Consider the following 24,299-nt stretch of genomic DNA (forward strand, 5'->3'; position numbering starts at 1 on the left):
TGTATTTGTAGAGGTTTGTTATGTTACTGAGTATGTGGTCAATTTTTGAGACGGTTCCATGAGGAGCTGAGAAGAAGGTATATTCTTTTCTGTTTGGATGGAACATCCTATAGATGTGTTTTAAGTTCATTTGAGTTATAACTTGAAGGCGTAAGTCACAAACAATCCCTCACCAGTTTGGAATTATGATTAATAAAATGGTTATTTATTTGAAGGGGAAAAACTTACAGATCACCATCCCAGACAACAGCCCTCTGCACAATCAGAAAAGGAGTCCAGTAGCTGGAAGCAGAGCTGGAAGCCAGGGAGAGAGCAGAGGGAAGTGGCCGCTTTTTTAAAGGGAGAGAGATCATGCCCCAATGGGCTGGTATCTCAGCGGATATTGCCTGAAGGAGCAGAAGGAGCTCCTGCAACACCTCCCCCTTTTGTTTAAATGAGAGAGTTCTAAACCTACTATGAAATTATATATAATAGGTACAAATATCCTATCCTAACTAGCTTAAATCTTATATAATAAATAACTTGGCCAAGTCATGAGAGAAAAGTAACTACATTTATATAGTCTTCAACCCCATTGAAGATCTGAGAAGGGAAATAATGTTACCTGAGTAATTAGTTAGGAAGTGCAATCAAACAACTTCCAAAACATGCAACAAATCTCAGAGACAACTAGCTACCTGGGCAATCACCCAAGGTCACGTTTGCAGCGTTGAAGCAACTTTGGCTAAGGCCTAACATAACTGACAGACCATTTTCAACGGCAAGAAACTTGTCAAAACTATCTTACCCTGCCTTGGCAGGATATGACAGTCCTGTTTTGTCCATTGATGCACGCTCTGTATCTCTGTCAGTGGTTGAGGTACGGGCATTTCTTTGCCCAAAGGTTAGTTCAGCCAAGAAGAAAGGCTCCAGGTAGAGTGTCTTTGGTGTTCAACATTCTGTCGGGAAAGAATCGGTGTTACCAGGAGCAATTGTGTCTCATTACCACGAAACTCTGAGTTAGATTAAAGGCCATTTTCTACAGCTCTTTGAAGAGGTTAAAGATTATCTATACTGAGTATAATCTCTATGTATCTAAAGAACCTGATTAGTCTAATTATAAATGACAAACTTAGAATACTATTGATATATGTAATTCTCAATACCTATCTAACTTAAAGACTAAGACAATAAACAACTATGCAACAAATGAGGATAATGACCTCCAAATATAAACAATGTACAAATATACATTGCAATATGGTAAATATGTATCAATACACAAACAATATATAAGTATCTTAGTCAGAGGTAGAAATGTACACTGCAATATGGTAAATATACAATATCAATACTATATATATATATATATATATATATATATATATATATATATATATACATCAATACATAAAAAATGTTTTAAACAGAGGTAGAAACATGCACGCATACAATAGTCAATATAATTTAACTTTGTATCAATATATAAGAATCTATACCAATATATTTGTCTCAAAACAGTAACTCACAAGTACCAACAAGTACCAATCTATTATCCCATCATCCAATTATCCCTCTTTTTTTTCAAAAGATCCCTGCGCTTATAAAATTCCTCCCCCAACCTCCCAACCCTCAACCATATACTAATTATGATCAACCCCTAAATGATGTCCCTAGACCCAAGAACAAACTATACTGGGAGAGGGGGCATCGTCCTCTAGAATTGCTTCCAGCTGTCATGGGGCAACATTCTTTCTGGGGGATCCTGTGAAAGTAAAATGATGGTTAAATTTCAAGTCAAGGTCTTTTAAAATTGCAAATAGTCTCTGAGTATTTTGTGGAGGTCTGGCCAGAATGTTGTACAAGATGTGTACCATTTCAGCTGACCAAGTTGGAGCCATCTTGTGCAGCTGGTACTCAAAACAGGTCTTGTAGTAGCACTATCAGTATCATGATGTCATATCAACCAGGTGGAGTTGTTGTTATGGGGCCCCATCTTCTTCCTGGAAACTTCAAATGTCACTGCAGGAAAAACTCATTGTTCATTGTGAAAAACTTAAACATTAATCATATAGACATATATATATACTCAATGAAAGACATGATAGATATATGCAATGAAAAGTATGATAGATATGAAGAAAAGCAAAGATGTTTTCTAAACTCATATTTCTTTCTGTCCCATATCATGGCTCTTGACATGAGACAGATACTCTGGGTTTTTCTCTTACCAACAGGCTTGGAAATGGAGAGGGACTGAGCCAGAGTCCAACTTCAAAAACCAGCTCTATATATTTATAAATAAATGCACATTAATACATATTTAAAGATAAGTGTAGAATAATTTCACTTACAGAACCTAATAGATTTTCTTGCCGATTCTTATTGGGTTGTAAATAGTTTCCATCTGTCAGTATTCACACATCCAGGGTCCCTTGAATTTTTTGAAGATGAGTATTTTCCTGCAGAGATAAGAAAAAAACCCTGCCTCCATTCTATATGTTTTTCTTACCACCGGTATGAATATCATCATTGTGGATGAATTGTCATTTCTCCTTTCCATGAGGTTTCTCCTCTTCGAATCGAACCTTTATTAATTTTGATGGTATCCACAATTTTTCTTCTCCTGTGGAAACAAGAGCAAAACCCTTCCCCAATGTAGCACATCTTCTGGCTTCCATTGAGAGGTCAGCACATCTTTGAAATAAATTAGTTGATTTAGTTCAGCAGACTTTTACATTATCCAATATCTTTCTGCTGCTGTTGTTCCTTTCTTATTGGCATTAAGAAAATTCAAGGTTAATAAAGCATTATGTAATCTATTTCCGGGGGTATTTTCGGTCCCTTTCTGTTTGCTCAGCATATCCTTTATAGTACAGTTTGATCTTTCTATAACTGCCTGACCTGTAGGATTATTTGGTATACCTGAAATGTGTTTTATATTATAATAAGCAAAAAAGTTTCATTTTCTTAGATACATATGTTGGACCATTGTCTGTCTTTATTTGCGCAGGTATACCCATGATGGCCATAATTTCCAATAAATGTGTGATTACTGAATCAGCCTTTTCTGAGCTCAGGGCAGTAGCCCATTGAAAACCTGAATACCTATCTATGGTGTGGTGTACACATTTTAATTTACCAAATTCCATAAAGTGGAACACATCCATCTGCCAGATTTCATTTCTCTTAGTACCCTTTGGGTTACTCCCTGCAGGCAACGTCATTTGATTATAGAAAGAATAAGTAGGACATCTCTTTATAATGTCCTTAGCTTGTTGCCATGTAATGGAAAATTCTTTCTTTAGGCCTTTACTATTGATATGATGCTTTTTATGAAATTCTGAGGCCTTCAACATGCTTCCAGTCAATAATTGATCAATCTCAGCGTTACCTTGTGCTAGAGGACCAGGCAGACCCATATGGGACCAGATTGTATTATGTACATCAGACAAAGCCTATTCCTGATTATGTCTTGTACCTGGATAAACAATGAACTCAACTCTGTGTCATCTGGTATAAATTCAGCAGTTTCAATATGTAAGATAACTCTTTCTGCATGTTCTGAATCTGTAACTATATTAAGAGGTTCTTTAAAATCCCTTAGCACCATAAGAATAGCATATAATTCTGCCTTCTGGACAGAATTATAAGGGCTTTGTTCCATCTTATTCAATTCATCTGACTTGTAACCTGATTTCCCTGATATATTTGCATCAATATAAAATGTACAGGTTCCAGTTATTGGAGCATCACGTATAATTCTAGGAAGAATCCAAGAAGTTCTCTTTATGAGGTTGAGTCTATCACTTTTGGGATAGTTGCTATTAATTTCTCCCAAAAAATAGCACAAGCCCTTTGCCATGGTTCATTGTCTTCCCATCACTTTTTTATTTCCTCAGTAGTAAAAGGCACTATAATTTCTGTGTGGTCGATACCTGCTAGTTGATGAAGTCTCAGCTTATCTTTTATAATTAATTCAGAGACTTTTTCCACATAAGTTTTTAATTTTTTACTTGGTTTATTAGGTATAAATATCCACTCTAAAATAATATCTTCCCTCTGTATTCAAATCCCTGTAGGAGAAATTCTGGAAGGCAATATGACTAGGATGCAGCTAAGATTTGGGTTCACCCTATCCACATGTGCCTCCTGTAAATTTTCCTCAATCATTGTCAGTTCCTTTTCTGCTTCAACTGTCAGTTTTCTGGGACTATTCAAATCTTTATCACCATCTAAGGTTTTGTTTAAATGGTGTTATCCCAACAGCTGGTCATAGACTGGAAATGTCTCCTAACAATCCTTGGAAGTCATTAAGAGTCTGTAACCTGTCTCTCCTAATTTGTGCCTTTTGTGTTTTAATTTTCTCTCACCCTATTCTGTAACCTAGGTAATTAATAGAATTTCCTCTTTGAATCTTTTCAGGGGCAATTTGTAATCCCCACCTAAGCAAGACTTTCTTTACTTCTTCAAACATCCTTTCTAAAGTATCTTTATTTGAATCAGACAACAAAATGTCTTCCATGTAATGATAAATTATGGACTTGGGAAATTGCTTACGAATTATTTTCAATGGCTTACTTATAAAATATTGGCACAATGTGGGACTATTGAACATCCCCTGTGGGAGGACAGTCCATTGATATCTCCTATTAGGCTGAAAATTATTATGAGTAGGCACTGTGAAGGCGAATTTTTCTCTATACTTTTCTTGCAAAGGTATAGTAAAAAATAAACTTCCAAATCAATAACTATAAGAGGCCATCCTTTTGGAATAAAGAAGGCAAAGTTATTCCAGATTGTAGTGGGCCCATAGGTTGAATTACCTTGTTGAAAGCTCTTAGATCTATCACCATTCTCCATTTACCAAATTTCTTTTTTACAACAAACACAGGAGAATTCCAAGGGCGGGTTGATTCTTCAATATTGTGAACATCTAGTTGCTCTTGTACTAGCTGTTCCAAAGCCTGTAATTTATCTTCAGCTAGAGGCCACTGTTTGATCAATATTGGCCTCTCAGTTAGCCATTTTAAAGGTAGGGCTGAAGCTGGGCGGTGGTTGAGCACACCTTTAATCCCAGCACTCGGGAGGCAGAGGCAGGCAGATCTCTGTGAGTTCGAGACCAGCCTGGTCTACAAGAGCTAGTTCCAGGACAGGCTCCAAAACCACAGAGAAACCCTATCTCAAAAAACAAACAAACAAACAAAGAAAGAAAGAAAGAAAGAAAGAAAGAAAGAAAGAAAGAAAGGTAGGGCTGTTGTTACCTCTACAGGTTTGCTATTTGCTGTATGTTCTTATACAGCCTGAATGGATGGTGACATTTTTCCATAATACCTCACCATATCCTTCCCAGAATTATGAGTTCCTGGAACTACAGGAATGTTAATCTGGGTATCCCATTGCTGTAGCAGGTCATGACCCTCAAAATGTATTGCAATATTGGCTATATATGGCCTTATTCTTCCTATTTTCCCTTCAGGTCTTATGCATTCAACCCATCTTGTACTTTGTTTTACACGAGATATGTTGCAATAATTGGAGCGGAAGGGGCTACGTCCCCAGCACCCCTGCCGCCTGCACGGCTAGCTTTAGCTTATGACCCGAAATAATTACACACAAACTGTATTCATTTAAACACTGCTTGGCCCATTTCTATATAGCCTCTTCTAGGCTAATTCTCACATACTAAGTTAGCCCATTTCTAATCATCTGTGTAGCCCACGAGCTGGCTTATCAGGAATGATCTTAACCTGCGTCTGCCTGGAGTGGGAGAATCATGGCAACTCCTTGACTCAGCTTCTTTCTCCCAGCATTCTGTTCTGTTTACTCCACCCACCTATGTTTTAACCTATGAGGGCCAAGCAGTTTCTTTATTGCTTAACCAATGAAATCAACAGATTGATATATGACACTCCCCCATCAGAGATAGGGTTCCAATTCCCAGGAACTGAATATCTACCTCTTGAAGAGGCCAATTAGGATGCCAAGATTCTGGAGTAATGATACTTACATCCACACTTGTGTCTAATAAGCCTTCAATAAAAATGCCATTTATACAGACTCTTAGCTTTGGTCTTTGATCATTAATAGAAGTCTGCCAAAATATACGTTTACTCTGTCCTACTGGGTTTTTTGACTCATGCTCCATGCGTAATTCATTATTTAGACCAGTATTACTTTTTACAGCAGAAATTAGAGCTTTTAATTTTCTTGGTGAGGCACGTTTTCCACTGTGACTGGGAATGACTGGGCCACTGTTGGCTTGGGGTCCTGAGAGAGGCCCCTCAAGGAGTTTCCTGATGGTATCGGGTTGCCCTGTCTGTCTGTTGTTGACCTGCATTCGTTGGACCAATGCCGGCCTTTACCGCATCTCCTACATATACCTGAAGGCCAGGGTCTCCTATTTTTGTCATTCCCAGAGGAGATATTATTCCTAGAAATTTTTTGCCTGCAATCCCTTTGCAAATGTCCTAATTTACCACAATTAAAACACCTGGCAGTTTGATGTCTCCTCGTTGCTTTGGAAATTGCTTCTCCTACCCAAGATTCATCATTGTAGCCAAAGGTCTCAACATTCATTGTATGCTGATCTAGACCTTAAAGGCCCAATTATCTTTTTTTTTTCATTCTATGTTTGCATTCTCAAAAGCTAGAGATTCAAGAAGTATTTGTCTAGCTTCTGGGTCTGTTACCCCTATGTCCAGAGCCTTAATTAATCTTTGAAAAAAGTCAGTAAAGGGTTCTCTCTGTCCCTGCCTAATTCTGGTATATGATTCAACCCTTTTTGCTGGATCTTGTATCCTATTCCAAGCATTTAAAGCTGCTTGGTAACATAGACACAATACTTCTTCATCATAAAGAACTTGGACCTGTGGATCAGCATATGTTCCTACACCAAGAATTTGATCTTGGGAAACCTCCACACCTTTTGCTCATCCTTGCTGTTCCATATGTTTGGATTCTTTTCTGAAATAGATTCCAAACATCAAGAAAGGTCCATTATCTTAAACTGCAGACACTAACTGAAAGAAATCATGGGGGGTAGCTCTAACATTAGAAGCCCAAGTCCTTATCATTTCCTTAACAAATGCAGAGTGCAAGCCATAATTAACAACAGTTTGCTTAATTTCTTTTAAATCATTCATTGTTATTGACATTCATCTAGCTTTTTTGACTCCCTTTGAGCCTTTAGAAGTTGACGCTTTTTCAGAATAAAGTATGGGGTATGTCACTAAAATCCTGGGTAAGCCAGTTCTAATAGCTGGTGGTGGCATTGTATCCTGTCCTTGTGCCTCCTTACTTTGTTCATTAGCTCTAATAATTTCTTCAATCTTTTCAAATCTTTTTATCATTGTCTCTCTTAAATCCTGAATCTCCTAACCTGCATGAGTTTCTAGTGATTTCACTAAGGTATCAACTTTTTGGTCCCCATTCTGCACCTGTGATTCCAAAGCTTTGATTTTTTTCCTTCAAAGATAACATGTCCTCCTTAAACTTTTCTTGTATATCATGTAGATTCCCATCTTGGAGGTACATTCTGTCTGTTACCTTATCAAAACTTTGTGATAACATCTGAACATCAAATTCAACAGCCTGAACCCTTTCAGGTAACTTTCTAGTACCCTTGGATATGGAGTCAATTTTGTCTATCATAGTATCCACTTGTTCAGATAACCTCTGATATTCAATAATTTTAATCATTTCAACTAGTTGTTCATTATTAGTCTGTAGAGATTCTATCTTTCTTAGGAGTGCCATATTCTTCCTTAATGATAGAATATGAAAAAGAAAACTGAAACCCAGTAACCAGTAAATTAAGGTATCCCCATAATCATATAAACCTTGTATGATATAATCCATTGTATTAGTAAACAAAGCAGTAAAATTTGCAATGGAAACAAAAGCTGCCATATTACCTATTATCCAGCAGGTGGCATTGTTGCTGAGTCATGATTAGAACCACTGCAAAGGTGACGAAAATGGGGTCCTGTTTCAGTGTCTGCCTTAGTAGTTGTTAAAAACTGGGAAATGCGAGTTGTTCAACAAAGTAAATGTAATTAAATCAATTCCATACATGGAACCAGAAACCCAGAATCCAGGGGTAGAGAAGAGCAACCTGGAAGCCGCGTATGCCTCCATGTGACAGAGTCACCCCGAGGGGTTACAGCTTTTGGCAACCACTTGTGCTCTGTTTCACGTCACTTAAGCGCTGCGTTTGCAAGGAAGATTTAAAAACGACTCAGAAAACAGCAAACCAGGCAGGCAGAGACTACGTGGGCCTGTGAAGTTTAAATCCATGTGGGGAGGCAGGGTACAGGCCACAGATGAGGAAGGGCTCATGCCAAACCGAGCTGGAGGCAGGCAGCCTGGCAGGGGGAAGGAGGGGGTCCTAAAACCAAACATTTGGGTGCCATACGTCACAAACAATCCCACACCAGTTTGGAATTATGATTAATAGAATGGTTATTTATTTAAAGGGGAAAAACTTACAGATCACCGTTCCAGAAGCCAGAAGCCAGAGAGAGAGTGGAGGGAAGTGGCTGCTTTTTTAAAGGGAGAGAGACCACACCCGAATGGGCTGGTATCTCAGTGGCTATTGGCTAAAGGAGCAGAAGGAGCTCCCGAAACAATACTTCTGTTATTTCCCTTTTATCTCTGTTAATTTTTTGTCTGACTGACCTGTCCAGTGGTGAGAGAGGAGTGTTAAAGTCTCCTACTATTAGTGTGTGTGGTTTTATGTATGATTTAAACTTTAGAAGTGTTTCTTTTACATATGAATTTTTAAAATTCAAGGCTATTCTTGGCTACAAAGTGAATTCAAGGCCATCCTGAACTTAGTAAGATCTTGACTTTAAAAAAAAGAGAGAAGAAAGCTATTTCTTTTTAAAAAAATATCTATTTATTTATTATGTATACAATATTCTGTCTTCATGTATGCCTGAAGGCCAGAAGAGGGTAACAGACCTTATTACAGATGGTTGTTAGCCACCATATAGTTGCTGGGAATTGAACTCAGGACCTTTGAAAGAGAAGGCAATGCTCTCAATTGCTGAGCCATCTCTCCAGACCTTCTTTTTTATTGCTGTCAAGAGACACCCTGACCAAGGCAACTCTTTTTAAAAAAAATTATGTATTTATTTATTTATTATGTATACAATATTCTGTCTGTGTGTGTGCCCGTGGGCCAGAAGAGGGCACCAGACCTCATTACAGATGGTTGTGGGAATTGAACTCAAGACCTTTTGAAGAGCAGGCAATGCTCTCAACCTCTCAGCTATCTCTCCAGCCCCAAGAAAACTATTTCAACAACACAAGAAAAACAAACATCATAATATAGAAAAAAATGATAAATATTTATTTCTGTTATTTTTTAAATTCATGTGTATGCATGTGTGACTTAGTGAGGGAATGTCACATGTGTGCGGATGCCCAGAGGCCAGAAGGCAGTGTCAAATCCTTTGGAGATGAACTCCAGGTGGTTGTGAGCCACATGAGTAGATGCTGGGACTGGACCTGGGTCCTCTGGAAGAAAAGCAAATGCTCTTAACTGCTGAGCCAGCTTTCCAAACTCTTCGGTGAAATTTTTAACCAATCCTTCAAAGCTTTGTTTAAAGACCAAGATCAAAGTCCTAAATTATCACCACTGGGTGTCACCTGTCCCCATTAACTTTTAATGATGAACAGGTGGATGGATGTGCTGGCTATGATAATAGATGACATGAACTAGATGCTGTACCCCTGTCTTGCTTTGAATTGTTTTCAGGATTGAAGTGTTTTCAAGAGAAAGTGTCTCTAAGCATTCATCAAAAACAGTTCTTGATATGTTGTGATCAGCAGTGATACAACTGAAACTTAAAACAAATATTTATTTTTATTTCATGTGCATTGGTGTTTTGCCTCCATGTATGTCTATATGAAAGCATCAGATCTCCTAGAACTAGAGTTACAGAAGGTTTTGAGCTGTCATGTGGGTTCTGGGAATTGAACCTGGGTCCTCTGGAAGAGCAGCCAGTGCTCTTACCTACTGAGCCATCGCCCCAACCCTACAATTAGACATTTTCACCTGGACATGCTGCTGCAGCATGTTCCCACAGGCTAAGCTGAGCAAAACTAAACATCATTTTAACAGTTGGCTATTGATGGCTTTTTTCTTTAAACAGTGTTACGTAACGCACAGTTCACACTTCAAGAGGGCACATCACTGGTTTTCAGTATATTCACTAAAAATGAACATGGAAGGTCTTACAGTTGGGGCTCATGTAGGGATAAGTCTTGCAGTGTAAGCATGAGTTTGTGTGTGTGTGTGCGTGTGTGTGTGTGTGTGTGTAACCACAATCAACCATTACTGCAATCTAACTGTAGTGCACTCTAATTCCATCAGAAATTTGTAGTCACTAACAGTTACTCTTAATTTATGCACCTGCTCACCCCACCCCTCCTAGCTCTAGAGAACATCCAATCTACTCTGTTGTTGTTTGTTTTTTTAATTTTCTTTATGAACCAGGTCTTAGTACATGGCTCTGTTTGATCGGGAAGTTGCCGTGTGGACCAGGCTGGCTTTGATCCACCTTCCTCTGACTCCTGCATGTTGGGATTAAAGGCTTGTGCCACCACATATGGGTCTATAGATTCACCTGTTCTTGAGGTTTCATATAAATGAAATAATATATTTGTGTCTTCTGTTACCAGTTTCTTTCACTGATGAGAATTCTTTCAGGGTTTGCCCACACTACAGCGTGTATCAGTACTTCATCCCTCTTAGTGGCTGCATAATATTCTATTAGATGAAGATACATTTGTTTTTCTCAGCCAATGATCATTTCAATTGTTTCCACTCTGACTTTTATGAGTTTTGTTTCTCTAAACATTAGTCAAAAAATGTACAAAAAACTGCTGTCTTCCTTTGCCAAGCCCAGTGGCTCAAATGTAGTCATGGTTGATGAATGCCTCTGCTGAGAATTTGAAAGGAATATTTGGTTTTGTCTTTAAGACTGATGTCATTGTCAACTCCATTCCCTCGGATCTTGCACTCAATAGAGGACCCCTTTCTAAGGCCTTACTGGAAAAGGCTGGACCAGAACTCCAGAAGGAACTGAATGAAGCAGGACAAGGGGTCTCTGTCAAGGAAGGCACAATTCTACAAACCAATGGCTGTCATCTGAACTGCCACCACGTATTTCATGTGGTCGCTCCACAGTGGAAAGTCAACGACACTGCATGGTCACTGAAGGTAGGACCCAGCTTTACATTCTCCAGGACATGGGGTAGCTCTCTGGACTCCCCTACAGCACACCACAGCTAGTCCCTGTCTGCTTCTTCTCTGGGACAGCATCATGAGTTGGCAGGTCCATGCCATGGCCATTTCTTTTCCGTTGTAGATGACTTCTTGTAGGTCATAGTTCATATAGGTCATAGTTATACATGTAAGTTAGTTATTGTGGTCAGCAATTACTGATAGTCAGGGAAGGGTTGGGGGAATATACTACATTTATTGAGAAAAGGTAAGGTGAGGGCTTGAAGCTGGGAGACAGTGTGATAGACTGGGACAGCTGTGGCTTCCCCTCTTTGCTTATGGTGGAGTGAGTCTGTGCTCTTGTAAGGGTGTCCACGTTCTCTTTCTCATTTCTTCTCCACAATTCCCCCCTCACACTGCTGCTAACTTTTGTTGAAAGCACAATAGAGTGGACAGTGTTCCCAGGACAAGCTGCTGAGTGCTTATATTTTAAGGTGCCCCATTTCTAAAGAAGACATTCAAGGAACTGCTCTGTGCTTTTCAGGTCATGAAAAACATCATCAGAGACTGTCTAGGAACCGCCGAGGCACTGTCTCTGCAATCAATTGGATTTCCAGCAATAGGAACAGGAAATCTGGGCTTTCCTAAACCCGAATTTGCTAAATTGATAATTTTAGAAGTGCTCAAATTTAGTAGCAAGAACCATCCGAAAACTTTACAGGAAGTTCAGTTTCTGCTGCACCCGAAAGATGTGGAAAACATTCAGGTACAAATTTGGCTTGCTTCTGATCTCTTTGCCAACTGCAGTAAGGGACCTGTGTTCTTCTATGTCTTCTTGGTCTAATAGGAGGTTTGTTTCATGTGTTTTCAGCATAGGAGAGTGTGCTGACTGGTTATATGTAGCATGACAAATTTCAAGAAAAATTATAAACAGAAAAAAATAACACCTTTTTCTGGAAAGTTTCAAATACCCACAAAAGTCCATAAACCAACCCAATGAAGTTCTATCTATTATTCAGCCTCAACTGCTACTGCTCTGTGGCTGGGTGTCTAATGTTTTTTCTCACATATAATGCTGACACATGACTCTGTCTCTACACAATTCACCAATTCATTTTGAACATAATCGTACCACTAAAACACACCCTGAAATGCAGTCATCCCTTCATGTGGTAAATGATAGAGTTAATGTGTGAGGTTACAACTGTCTCATGAATGTCTCTCCATCCTTATGACTGGATCAGAATCAGATAAGTAAGGCTCACACATTGTAATACTCATTGTATAATCCGATAAGTAAGGCTCACACATTGTAATATTCATTATAGAATTAGATAATTAAGGCTCACACATTACAATACCCATTGTTTTTTATCAGTTTATGGGGTTACCTGTCCTTTGGACACAGAAATGTTAATACATAATATCAAGGCATATTTATGGCATTATTAATCTGAAAATTCCAGGATGAGATGCTGATGATCCAGCTGCATTTCTGGAAATATAATTAATTGTGAGTGAAGGATGTGGTTGAACACGTCCCCATATGACTTAGGACACTTGGACCAGAAATACTAGAATCATCCTCGGTCACAGTGTGTCACATCAGCTATGGCAATGTGGTCTGACCCTAAGGCCTGATTTCTGTTCTCCATGTCTTTATAATCCAGTAGAGCACATGACCTTAGTGTTAGAACAGTTTCCACAATGTCACAGTAAAGGGAACAGCACACAGATGCCCGTGGATTGGGCTGTTGGAATTTTTAGGTTTTATGTCATTGTTATCCAGATCTAGACACTACCTATAAATTTATGGAAGCAAGCACAGGGAACCTACATTCTAGATGGGCAGCCAAAGCTCCTGACACCTTCAGCTTGGACTGTGCAAGCACAGTGATGTTTGTTTGTTTACTTAGGTTATTTTTATACTTGATTAAGTATACTTATACATGGTACAGTAGTTCAGACTGTTCACACTTACAGCAGTCCTCCTGTATCAGCCTCCAGAATGCTGAGATTGTAAGTATGTACGCACTTTCCCGCTGTTAAGAGTTTTAAGAAGCTTCCCTGAGACATCATGGTGTAAGGTGATGTGGGCATTGCTGTAGCACATGCTCTCCCTTCTAGAAATCAGAATTACTTTACAAATTTTGGTTTCTGTACACGAACTGAGCAGGAGGTGAAGGTGATGAGATTTTTATGTGATATGAATGTTTGCATGAATAGGGATGAATCCTATCTCATAGACTTGAGTCTCCCAATTTTTACTTGGAAATGTTGTTTTCTCTCTCTCACACACACCCCATCTCTCTCTTTCTTACCTGTAGTAAATGAAGCTGCGGGCCGCTTCCTGCCACCCGGCTTCCAGCGGCCTGGAAGCTCATACCCCAAAATAACAACACACAAATTGTATTCATTTAAATACTGCCTGGCCCTTTAGTTCTAACCTCTTATTGGCTAACTCTTACATATTTGTTTAACCCATCTCCATTAATGTGTATCGCCACTTGACTGTGGCTTACCTGCATGAGTCTAGCCAGCGACTGTCTTGGAGAGGAGAACCATGGCATCTGCCTCACTGCTTTCTTCCTCTCAGTTTTCTGTTCTGTCTACTCTGCCTATGTATGTTCTGACCTTTCAGGCCAAGCAGTTTCTTTATTAATTAGCCAATGAAAGGAACACATAGAAAGAAAACCCTCCTACACTACTCACCCCCACCCCCGTGTGTGTGTGTGTGTGTGTGTGTGTGTGTGTGTGTGTGTGTGTGTGTGTTTGTGTGTGTGTGTCTTTCTCAGTTTTTCTAGACAGGGAAGACAGCCCACACATTATGGAATGCCATAATCAAAAGTAAGAACCCCAGGTTTCCACGAGTGTCTTCAGACGAAGGTTGGTATAGCTACAAGCTCTCACAGAGCACCAAGTGCAGAGATTCCAGAGAGACAGCATTTCTTCAAGATTTAAACAGTCTCAACCCAATTTCTCAGCCTCAACCAACCAACACAAACCTAGCAAAACTTTTCTGAAACATGTTACTCAAAACCAGGCACAACAGCTTTACTATACTACACGTATGCATACAGAATCAGAAGCCCCAGGATGCAAACTCACTGATTTCATAGAAAGTATAATGGTTAAAATTGTGTTTGTGTTTCCAGGCATTTTCAGATGAATTTGACAAAAGGAGTCATGGAAATCCAAGTGACACCCAAGGTACAGTAAAGTGTTTAAGTTGACCAGTGATTTCTTGTTACCAAGTAACTGTTCAATGACAGAAAAAGGATGATGGTGATCATTTCTTTGGTAAGTCAAACATATTAAATGAAAATTAAATGACATTCCATGCATGTGAGTATAAAAGACAGTGGCCTGTTTATGGGACTTGGAGCAAAGAGAAAAGGTGGGCCAGATTATATAATCTGTACAGTGGGATTTTCGAATTACTGATGAGATGACCATCTCCACTGTGATGTGTATTTCCCAAAATACCTTTTAAGAGACAATGCACGCCAACACTTCTCTGTCAAATGTGGCTTTCTGTTTCTGAGTTCATCTTGTTTGGGGTTCACTGGAGCTTTGTTTTGAAGGAAGGTTTTGCCATGTTGCCCAGGATGGCCGCAAACTCCCAAATTCAAAATATACTTCTGTTCCAGCTCAGATCCACGGCAAGAGTAAACGGCTGCCAATATAGTGATAGAGCAGCCTGCGACCTCAACTGTTCTTGCTTCTGATGACTTGGTGCCTAATTCTGTCTTTTCTTTCCTCTGGGCAGGGTTTTATGGGAGTCTCTCCAGCCCTACGTTAGGAGTGCATGAAATGAATATTGGCTCGATTCTCTTCCAAGTGGCCACGGGGGACATCACCAAAGAAGCGGCAGATGTGATTGTCAATTCAACATCAAAGACGTTTAATCTCAAATCAGGTACTTAGTGAGATAGATTCTGTCTCATGCAGTAATCAGTGTGGTAGATCCTATGAAGAAGTGTTTCTATAGACAAAACAGTTTGTTGACTTGGGCTTGTTCCTGTTAACTAATATCTACAAACCTAATTCAATGGGCTTTCTTACAACTGGCAACAATTTTGAAAATGTCTCCTCTGTCCTTACTGCTCTATGATGGGGTTTGTTGAGACACAACATCTTTCTGGTCAGGTCACGGTCTTGATTTTCTCATGTAGGAGTCTCCAAAGCAATTTTGGAAGGTGCAGGACCAAGTGTGGAGAACGAATGTTCTGTCTTGGGTAAGGAGCGATGCTGCTTCTTGGAACCAGATTGGAAGGGGAAGATTGACTGTGGGAGGCAGTGAGGAAACCAAGGAAGGGCCTTGGGCTGGGAGGACAATGCATTAATTTTTTTTTTGGATTTCTTTTATTTTGAGACCCATGTATTCATCTTAAGATCATATATTTTATGAAAGGATTCCGTATGGAAGAGAGTAAAAAGTAGAAGGTTATCAAATTTCATTATATGTAGTATTTCATGAACTTTTAATTCATAAAATGTTTCCTCATGAAATCAGACATCTTGCTTTCTCCAAGCACAGATCAGCGTCTGACTCTGAATCTGCTCATGTTTCACAGCTCAGCAGAACAGTGAGTACATAGTTACTGAAGGTGGATCACTGAGGTGCAAGAGTATTATTCACGTTGTTGGTGGGAATGACGTGAAGAGATCAGTTTCCTGTGTTTTGGAAGAATGTGAACAACGGAACTACTCATCCATTTGCCTACCAGCCATTGGCACAGGTCCGTAGCCACAGGCTGTCAAGGTTCCATCCCAAAGTGTCCACTTTCCCATGGATTTGGTGTTCACTGGGTCTGGGTGATGACCTTCCCTAGGAGTAGACAGTTTCCTCACTCCAAGACACCCTGTCCACTAGGGAATGAGCAAAGCCTGTGGGATCTTTAAGGAGGAGGAAAATGAGCAGGGTGCATTTATGTGCACCTGCGGCCCCAATGATGGGAAGGACATAGGCAGGAGGAGTGAACTTTGTCCCCACAATTATTGCCTTCAAGGTTAGTCAAAGGCATCTGCTATAATTTCCTGCCCCAGTGGTGGATGCCATTAACATAGATAATCCAGATGGGCTCTCAGTTGATCAAACCAGCTTTCCCAGGAGACTTTTACATTGCCTGTTGTAACATGAACAGGCTTGGCTTGCTTGTTGGGGGTTTTTGTCCTGCCCAGTTCCCCCAGCTGTTTAGCCCCAAAGAAAATCACACATAGGTCTCCATAAATTATAAGCTGATTGGCCCATTAGCTCTAGCCTCTCACTGACTAACTCTCACATCTTGATTAACCCATTTTTCTGATCTATGTTAGCCATGTGGCTCAGTGCCTTTTTTCAGTGGGGCAGATCACATTCTGCTGCTTCCGTGTTCTGGGCAGGAGTGGGAGGAATCAACTTCCTCCTTCCCAGAATTCTCCTGTTTTCATTGCATTATTTCTACTTCCTGTCTGGTTTTCCTGCCTATATTTCCTGCCTGGCCAATCAGCATTTATTTAAAACATGATTGACAGAATACAGACAATCCTCCTGCACCAGCCTGTCATGTGATTTTGGCAGCTGCCATTCACTTTGGGCTATTCCACAGTCTTACCTTGCAGTGGGTTTGGGGGATTGAGAAACATGATCTGGAACATGTTAAAGCAGGAGGGGATCTACTCAGCGGTTGCTTTGAATTCTGCTGGGCAGCAAAAATGGTACAGAGTATGGGGAAGAAAGACATCCTGGAGGCTCAGGATAACTAATATGCCTAGAATTATAGACTATAACAAGTATCTTACAGTTTTGGGTGCCTTAGAATTACCTTAGTTTGAATCAGGTCCGCAGAGGGTAGCTTTAAAATCTCAACACATGCATAAAATCTATCAGAGGCTCTGATTGTCTCTGTAAGGACGATGTTGTTTTTTCAAGATGTATTATTTTTATTTCCTGCCTTATATGATCTTATAAAAACTCTCATAAATCAAGGGAAGAAAGCCACCTGGACTCTGTAATAGGAGGGGAGTGACCCTGGGAGCCAGGATCCGCTGAAAAGGACAGATGGGAATGTCGCAAATCAGAACAGGTTTCAGGAGCTTTACCTGGAGCATTGACCTGTGGACAGCATGGAACAGAAACTCCTCCCCACTGTGTCTAGGATGTCAAAATTATGATGATGTCATGTTAAAAAAATATACATCGATTAAAGTTGGACCAGGCATTTTTCTTTCCTGTGACATCTGGAATTACTTGCTTGTATTGCAGCATTTTGCAGGTGGATCTTAACCTTGTCTTTTGTGTGTGTGTGTTTTAAAGGAAGTGCTCAACAGGACCCAGATGCAGTTGCTAAAGCCATAATGGATGCCATTGAAGAATTTATCCAGAAACCATCAGTGCAGGCTGTGAAGAAAGTCAAAGTTGTTATCTTCCAGCCTCATATCCTGGATGTTTTTTATGACAACATGAAAGACAGAGAAGGCTCCCCGGCTCCTCCCCAGCCATCTCTACTGTCTAAGATCACCTGTGAGTTGTTTGCTTTTATCAAATACATATTCCTCACCTTGATGCTGAGGGGAGTAAAAGAAAAGTTAACTTTCATTTTCTCTTTAGCCTTTTTTGGCTTTTCAAAGCACACTCCACGCAAGCAGAACACCCTGTTTTTGGAGAAGAAATTAGAACAGACAGTTTTCCATGTGTGTGGCAAAGATGAAGACAGTGTGGAACGCACGATCTTTTGGATACAGAATCTGATCACTCAGGAGCAGAATTTCTTTTGCATTGAGAATGAATGTTTCAGAGACTTTGGAGAGAAGGAGTACAAGAAGCTGAATGAGCTGCAGGAGAGGCTGAACATTGTCATTGAGCTGGACCAGAAGACAGCTTTGATTAAAGTTACAGGAATCAGCAGAGATGTGATAGTAGCTAGAGATGAGATTGAAAACCTGATCAAGAGCATCCGATTGGCTAAAGAGAAGGAAAGCCAGGCAGACTATGTCCTCACATTCGTGGAATGGCGATATATTGTCAACAATGTCATACACTGTTTCGACAAAATAGCTACCATGCAGTTGGAAGAAGCACGGCAGGCAAAGCACAAGAGCACTGTTGTCAAAATTAATAATCAGGACTTCACAGTGAACTTGAGGACAAACACGGCCACAGGCCCTCAAGGACAGAGTGTCACAGTTCGGCGCATCTTAAAAGATGAAGGTAAGTTACATGCTCATGGGTGTCAGTCATTGCCCCAACTTTGATTTTTACATTATTTTAGAAACACAGCAGGGTTTTGTTGTTTGTTTGTTTGTTTTTGTTTTTTTGAGGCTGGGTTTCTCTGTGAAAGAGTCCTAGCTGTCCTGGAACTAGCTCTTTTTAACCAGGCTTGCCTCATACTCACAGAGATTCTACGTGTATCTCTCTAGTGCTGGAATTAAAGGTGTGAGCTACCACCCAGCTTCTATCGTTTTGACAGTATTTTATTATTTAGCCATTGCTGGCCTGGGACTATTTTGTTTTGTTTTTGACATAGTGTTTCACTAATAGCCATGGCTGGTCTCAAACATAGACCAGAATGGGTTCAATTTCAGAGATTTGCCTGCTTCTGCCTCCCAAATGGTTTGATTAAAGGCATGAGACACACGTGCTCTGTTATATTAAATTTTAAAGTAGTTAAAATTCAAATAACACTGGCAGAATGATTTAAAGATCTTGGTCTCTGAGTTTCTAGAGAATACACTATGGCCAGGAAAATAGAGTATGGATGAGCCCAACAGCCCAAGATGAACCATCTTGACCGTAACAATGATTAACCTTGCATTTTCCACCTGGATCATTTATACTGGATCAGTTCTTCTGGTGAAATAATGGCTGTCTGAGGCAGAGGTAGAAAAAAGTCATTTCAGAAGAAAAGCTGCCCAAGGTTCTCAAGAACACAAAAGTCAAGGAGAGGACAGACTTGTTAGAGTTGGCCTCTATGTCCATGATGATGACCAAGGGAAGACCCCAATTCTATCGCTGTCTTCTCTTTCCTGTGCCAAAGGTTCCTGGGTACCAGGCCATGTCGCGGCCTACAGGTTCCCTGTAGATCTGATCCCTGGGAAGGGAGTGGCTGTCTTGTGTAGGCTAACAATTCCTACCCTCAAACCACATGAGTCCCCAATGGCTTCCCACAGACTATAGTCATCTTCTGTAGGACGAGTATGAATGAACGCCCAGACTCTATGCACCCCTAAAAGAATGACATATAATATGTGGTATTATACAGCATGCTACAGATAAACCCTACCATCTACCCATCTACCTCTTAATTATGGAGTGAGGCAAATGAGAAAATACATGTAGACTACCCTCCAGTGGTACAAACTCATTCATGTGCAAATGACAGAGATTGTTCAGAACAAGTTAGTAATGAATTTGTTAAATCACATCAGAGTAGAGGCTGTGCACTAAATGAAGGTGAGTTACAACATGTAGTCAGTTCTCACACCTTAGCAAGATAGAAACAGGAGTAGACAGAGAGGCTCCATCCCTCAGAAACCCTAACTCAGGACATGGATGGCTTTTGTCTTCTTCTGGAGAGGGTGCTGGGAAACAAGTCTCATATGTGTCAGGCAAGAGATCTACCACTGTGCTATCTCACCTTAAATCACCCGCCTCTTTAAACAAGTTTTCCATCTCATCCTGATACCAATGGTCCATGCTCCACACTTTTAACAGCATCCTTTTAGAAAGATAAGAAATGTCTTGAATACATAGAATTGTGAGACTATAATACAACAGGGAGGAAGGTTTGTCAAAGCATACCGGAAATGAACACAGGAGCCCTCAAATGTCTATTTTACAGCTGAAATCCCTTCAAATTGGAGTGACATGGGACAGAAGAAATTGCTTGTGGTCAGTCTGCAAACCAATGATCCTGAGTATATCATGGTGGCAAGCAAGTTCCACCAGACCTGCCAAAAGTTCACCATAGAGAAGGTAAGTTGGGTGCTGAATTTTCTAATGGAAAAGTTATATAGTTATATAAGTAATAAAACCAATGTTCCTGAATAAACCCACTCATATATGGGTCTGTAGAGGTGGCCCATGGGTCAAGAGTTTCTTTTGTGCTCTCAGAGGACCCTAAGTTCCAAGTTTGGTTTCCAGACCCACATCAGGTAGCTTACAACAGCCTGAAACTGTAGCACTTATCTGGCCAAACTAACTTGGTACATTAACTCCAGGCCAGTAAGACAGCCTTGTCTGTGTGTGTGTTTGTGTGTGTGCACGCACATGCATCCCTATGTGTGTGCACGTGTGTGTGTGTGTGTGTGTGTGTGTGTGTGTGTGTGTGTGTGTGTGGAGGAGGATGATTGTTCGCACATGTAGAAGTCAGAGTGTAACTCTGTGGAATCAGTGTTCTCCTTCCAACTTTAGGCATCAAACTCAGGTTGCCATATTCTTACTGAGCTGTCTTACCAGTTCTAAAAATATTTCTGAACATAGGATGCTGTCATTTGGCACTGAATTTGCTCGAGTAGAATTTTTGCTCATGAAAGACAAAGATGGTAGCTGGCTATCACTTGGCAAGGGCTCTTAGATTCTCCAGAATAACTTAATACTTTTTTACTTTATAGATTGCAAGGATCCAGAATCCTGCTCTCTGGAGGAAGTATCAGGCAAACAAAAAAATCATTGATGAAAAGAATGGCCATGAAAGAAATGAGAAACAACTCTTCCACGGGACGGAGGCTAGCTCTATTCCACAGCTCAACAGCCACGGATTTAACCGCAGCTATGCTGGGAAGAACGGTGAGGAAAGATGCAGTCAGTTTCCCCAAATGGGCTGCTGACTTAGAACCACCCTGGGCTCTCTTCACTATTTCTCACATTGTGTTGGCCAGAGTAGAGTCCGTTTTAGCAGTAAACAGTAATATATGTCTCAATTTCACCCCAAGGGCTTGACTACGTCTGAGGAGGAAAATTAATAATAACAATAATTATATTGATGATGATGAAGAAAATATGCTAAATATTCAAGCCAAGCATTCCTTTTACATGAGTTGAGATAGTGGGCTAACATGTTGATTTATATGCTAATTGAACTCCTTTAAAATGTCTTTCCTTTTGCAGCTACAACCTATGGGAAGGGAACCTATTTTGCTGTCAAGGCTTCCTATTCAGCTAATGATACATATTCCAGACCAGATGCCAATGGGAAGAAGTATATGTATTATGTGCGGGTTCTCACTGGGGACTACACAACTGGAAACTCATCACTGATTGTGCCTCCTCCAAGGGACCCTCAAAATCCTACTGACTTGTACGACACTGTCACAGATGATGATAAAAACCCAAGTTTATTTGTAGTGTTTTATGACAACCAAGCATACCCAGAGTATCTCATCACCTTTAGGCCGTGACACTTCAGGTCACCTTAATGCATCTGCTGCAAGACAAATTTTAACTGTCTTCCTCCTTATGCTGTCTCTAAGAGCACAAAGTTTTTCTTTGCCATGGACATGTTTCCTCAGCTACTCCTACATGGTAGAAATGAATTGCCACACCAACTCCAGTATCGTCTGTGTGACATGACATATGTCATTATGCCAGATGGGAGCTATGTGTCCTATGGGACTAGGCTCCCTGGAGATCAATGGCAGACGGCCCAGTATTAGCCACTGCCGAGGCATAGACGGGTTTCTCGATTAGCTGGCTATGCGGGGTATGGGCTTTGCACAATCTCTTTTAATAATGATATTCTTCATATCTATAAGACAAGGATCATCTCTTCAGGAGCAGCTTTGGGATAGGGAATCACAGTCTGGGAATGTATAAGACTACAGCAGAACCTTTGTCATACACGGGGTGTATGATGAGCAAGGTAATAGATGGGGTAATGTTGATGGACAAAGACTGTTATATTATACTTTGAACTTTATGGATAGGCTTGCTAGATTCCAACCCCCATGGTGTCTGCTGCATAAGAAGGTACAAAAACTTCAGCAGGTGCAGAGAACTGATTCAGCATATTTGGTCACTAGATGAGATAAAGAAAGGGTTAGAAAGAGGAAGGGCCATGATAGTGATAATGAGACAGAAACTTTCTATTCATAAGATGAAACCACTTGTCTGAGGTTTATGTTCCCAAGGACAAGATTTCCTTTTCTTCTTTTTTTTTACATATAGATTTCCTTTTCTAAGTATGTTTTATGTCTAACACCAGTCCCTGATAATATGCTTTTCTTAAATATTGCTGATGTGACTAAAAGAAGCTTTCATAATGTGCCAACCAGTGATACATGGCCTTGTGCTTTGTTCTTTGTCTGAGTACTATATAATGAAAACATGAATTCAGTAAAATCGCAGCAGATTCCAACCACTCTCTTGTGTGTTGTGTCTGTCTGTCATTCGCCCAACTTGTGCCTTCCTGTTACCAAGACCCTGCTTCTCCCATGATCTAAGTGGATCCCCTGAGCCAGTTCATAGCAATGAATCTACTTGAAAGCCAATCTAATTGAAAATTTATATCAGAAAACAGCTGAAGTGGTGCTGTCTCAAATGTGACAGTAACACCATCATGGACTTTCAGGAAGCTACGTAATTCCGGCTGCCACCAGTGGAATCGTGTTGGAGTGCCACTGTGCCGTGAGGACACACAGTGTCTCTGAGCCAGTAAGGCTGCTAACCAGCAACTGAAAAGATACAGAGCAGAGAACCTCTTTCTTCACTACCAGCCCTGTGCCATGGGGGCTGGACAGCTTCAGGCAGGACTATGTACAAACTGGGTAATAGCAGATGGCTCATGGTCTGTGTGAACTGAGCCCCAAGGAGAGGCACAGCTCAGAAGCTGTGGCCACAACTGAAAGAAGTCCCTTTTAATGTCAACCCCAATGTTCTGGCTACCTACTGAAATTAATGGGATGACCCCTGCTGCATCTCCAGGGGAAACCCTTCCTCCCTGTGAAAATGAGTGAACGCTAAAGACCCTGCTAGCATCTTTTCCAGGGCAGGCCAGCTTGTGATGACTTCACAGCTTTGTGTGCAAGCCAATTAGTCAGGCTGCTAACTCAGTGTCTACTGGATGGTAATTTGTTCTTGTGGTACTGGGGACTGAACCCAGGGCCTCACATAAGCCAGGAACGACTCTACCACTGAACTACACAGTCCCAGCCCTATTTACTTTTTATGTTGAGGCAGGATCTCATTTAGTTGCACAGACTGCCTCTGATATGCTTCCATAGCCTTGGCAGGCCTTGAACTCACTCTCTTCCTGCTTTGGCTACATGTCGGAGGCCTGTGTCACCAGACCTGGCTAGCGTTGTTCTTCTAATTTTCTCCTGTCAATTTCAGACTCAGTGCCGTTTATTGAGTGCCTAGACTTTGCCAGGTAGAGTGAGAGATGCGGTCACAAACATGACCTTGTTCCCATGAATAGTGCTTTGGGGAGAGTTTTTCCATATTTCAGGACTTAAGGGAACATGTTCAGAGTACAAGAAACATCCTTGTCTGAGCTCACTGATGCAGGAACCCTGAGTGCCAGCTTACTGAGTCTTGGTGCTGGTGTCTAGTCCTTCTCTATTCCCACCACAGGACCTGGCCTTGAGAGAAGCAAGTGCTGTTTTGGCCATCATTCAGTGGCCATCACACAGTGACTATCAATGAGTGGCCGTTACTCAGTGTCCATCACATGATCATTACACGTGACCTTCATGCAGTGACCACCACATGGTGTTTATCAAACAATGTCCATCACACAGTGGCCATCACAGTTGCAAGTATCTCATGTCTGTGAAGTGACCTCAGATTTCCCTGGTTTTTTTTCTTCTGAATTTGGTGCCCACTCTACTTCTTTTAGGAGTTCTGTAGGCCAAAGAGCTAGTGCTGTGTGACGTTCTCGGGTCGTACATCCTGGGTGTTGGGAGGATTAAGGTGCCGCTTCCCATCATAGGGATCACCAGGGGACCTCAAGTGGAGCAAGGGTCACCATTGCTGCCACAACAACACAGAGGCCTTGGAACCTCTGCTGCTGTTTCTAAGTGGGCGGGCACAGACTGTGGCTTAGGAGGGGCTGGCTTCCTCTGCACTGGCATCTAAACTCGGTGCCAGCAGTGGTCTAAGGAAATGGAA

General features: G+C 40.8%; 1 protein-coding gene across 2 annotated transcripts in view; it reads left to right on the plus strand.

Annotated features, from left to right (window-relative positions):
• The window catches only part of Parp14 (poly(ADP-ribose) polymerase family member 14), a 50,939-nt gene extending 27,767 nt beyond the window's left edge, over positions 1 to 23,172 (plus strand). The window contains exons 7-17 of one of the 2 annotated variants that reach the window (XM_075965033.1): positions 10,970 to 11,209; positions 11,757 to 11,978; positions 14,368 to 14,422; positions 14,982 to 15,131; positions 15,388 to 15,450; positions 15,790 to 15,954; positions 17,511 to 17,717; positions 17,805 to 18,404; positions 20,035 to 20,168; positions 20,807 to 20,981; positions 21,303 to 23,172. In XM_075965033.1, coding sequence (XP_075821148.1) covers positions 10,970 to 11,209; positions 11,757 to 11,978; positions 14,368 to 14,422; positions 14,982 to 15,131; positions 15,388 to 15,450; positions 15,790 to 15,954; positions 17,511 to 17,717; positions 17,805 to 18,404; positions 20,035 to 20,168; positions 20,807 to 20,981; positions 21,303 to 21,592 — 2,301 coding nt within the window. In that variant the 3' untranslated portion in view covers positions 21,593 to 23,172. The remainder of the gene's footprint in view (positions 1 to 10,969; positions 11,210 to 11,756; positions 11,979 to 14,367; positions 14,423 to 14,981; positions 15,132 to 15,387; positions 15,451 to 15,789; positions 15,955 to 17,510; positions 17,718 to 17,804; positions 18,405 to 20,034; positions 20,169 to 20,806; positions 20,982 to 21,302) is intronic. The other variant, XM_075965043.1, reaches the window with a different exon arrangement.
• The last annotated feature ends 1,127 nt before the right edge of the window (positions 23,173 to 24,299 follow it).

The sequence above is a fragment of the Microtus pennsylvanicus genome, chromosome 1, assembly GCF_037038515.1.
Source record: "Microtus pennsylvanicus isolate mMicPen1 chromosome 1, mMicPen1.hap1, whole genome shotgun sequence".
Taxonomy (NCBI): Eukaryota; Metazoa; Chordata; class Mammalia; order Rodentia; family Cricetidae; genus Microtus; species Microtus pennsylvanicus.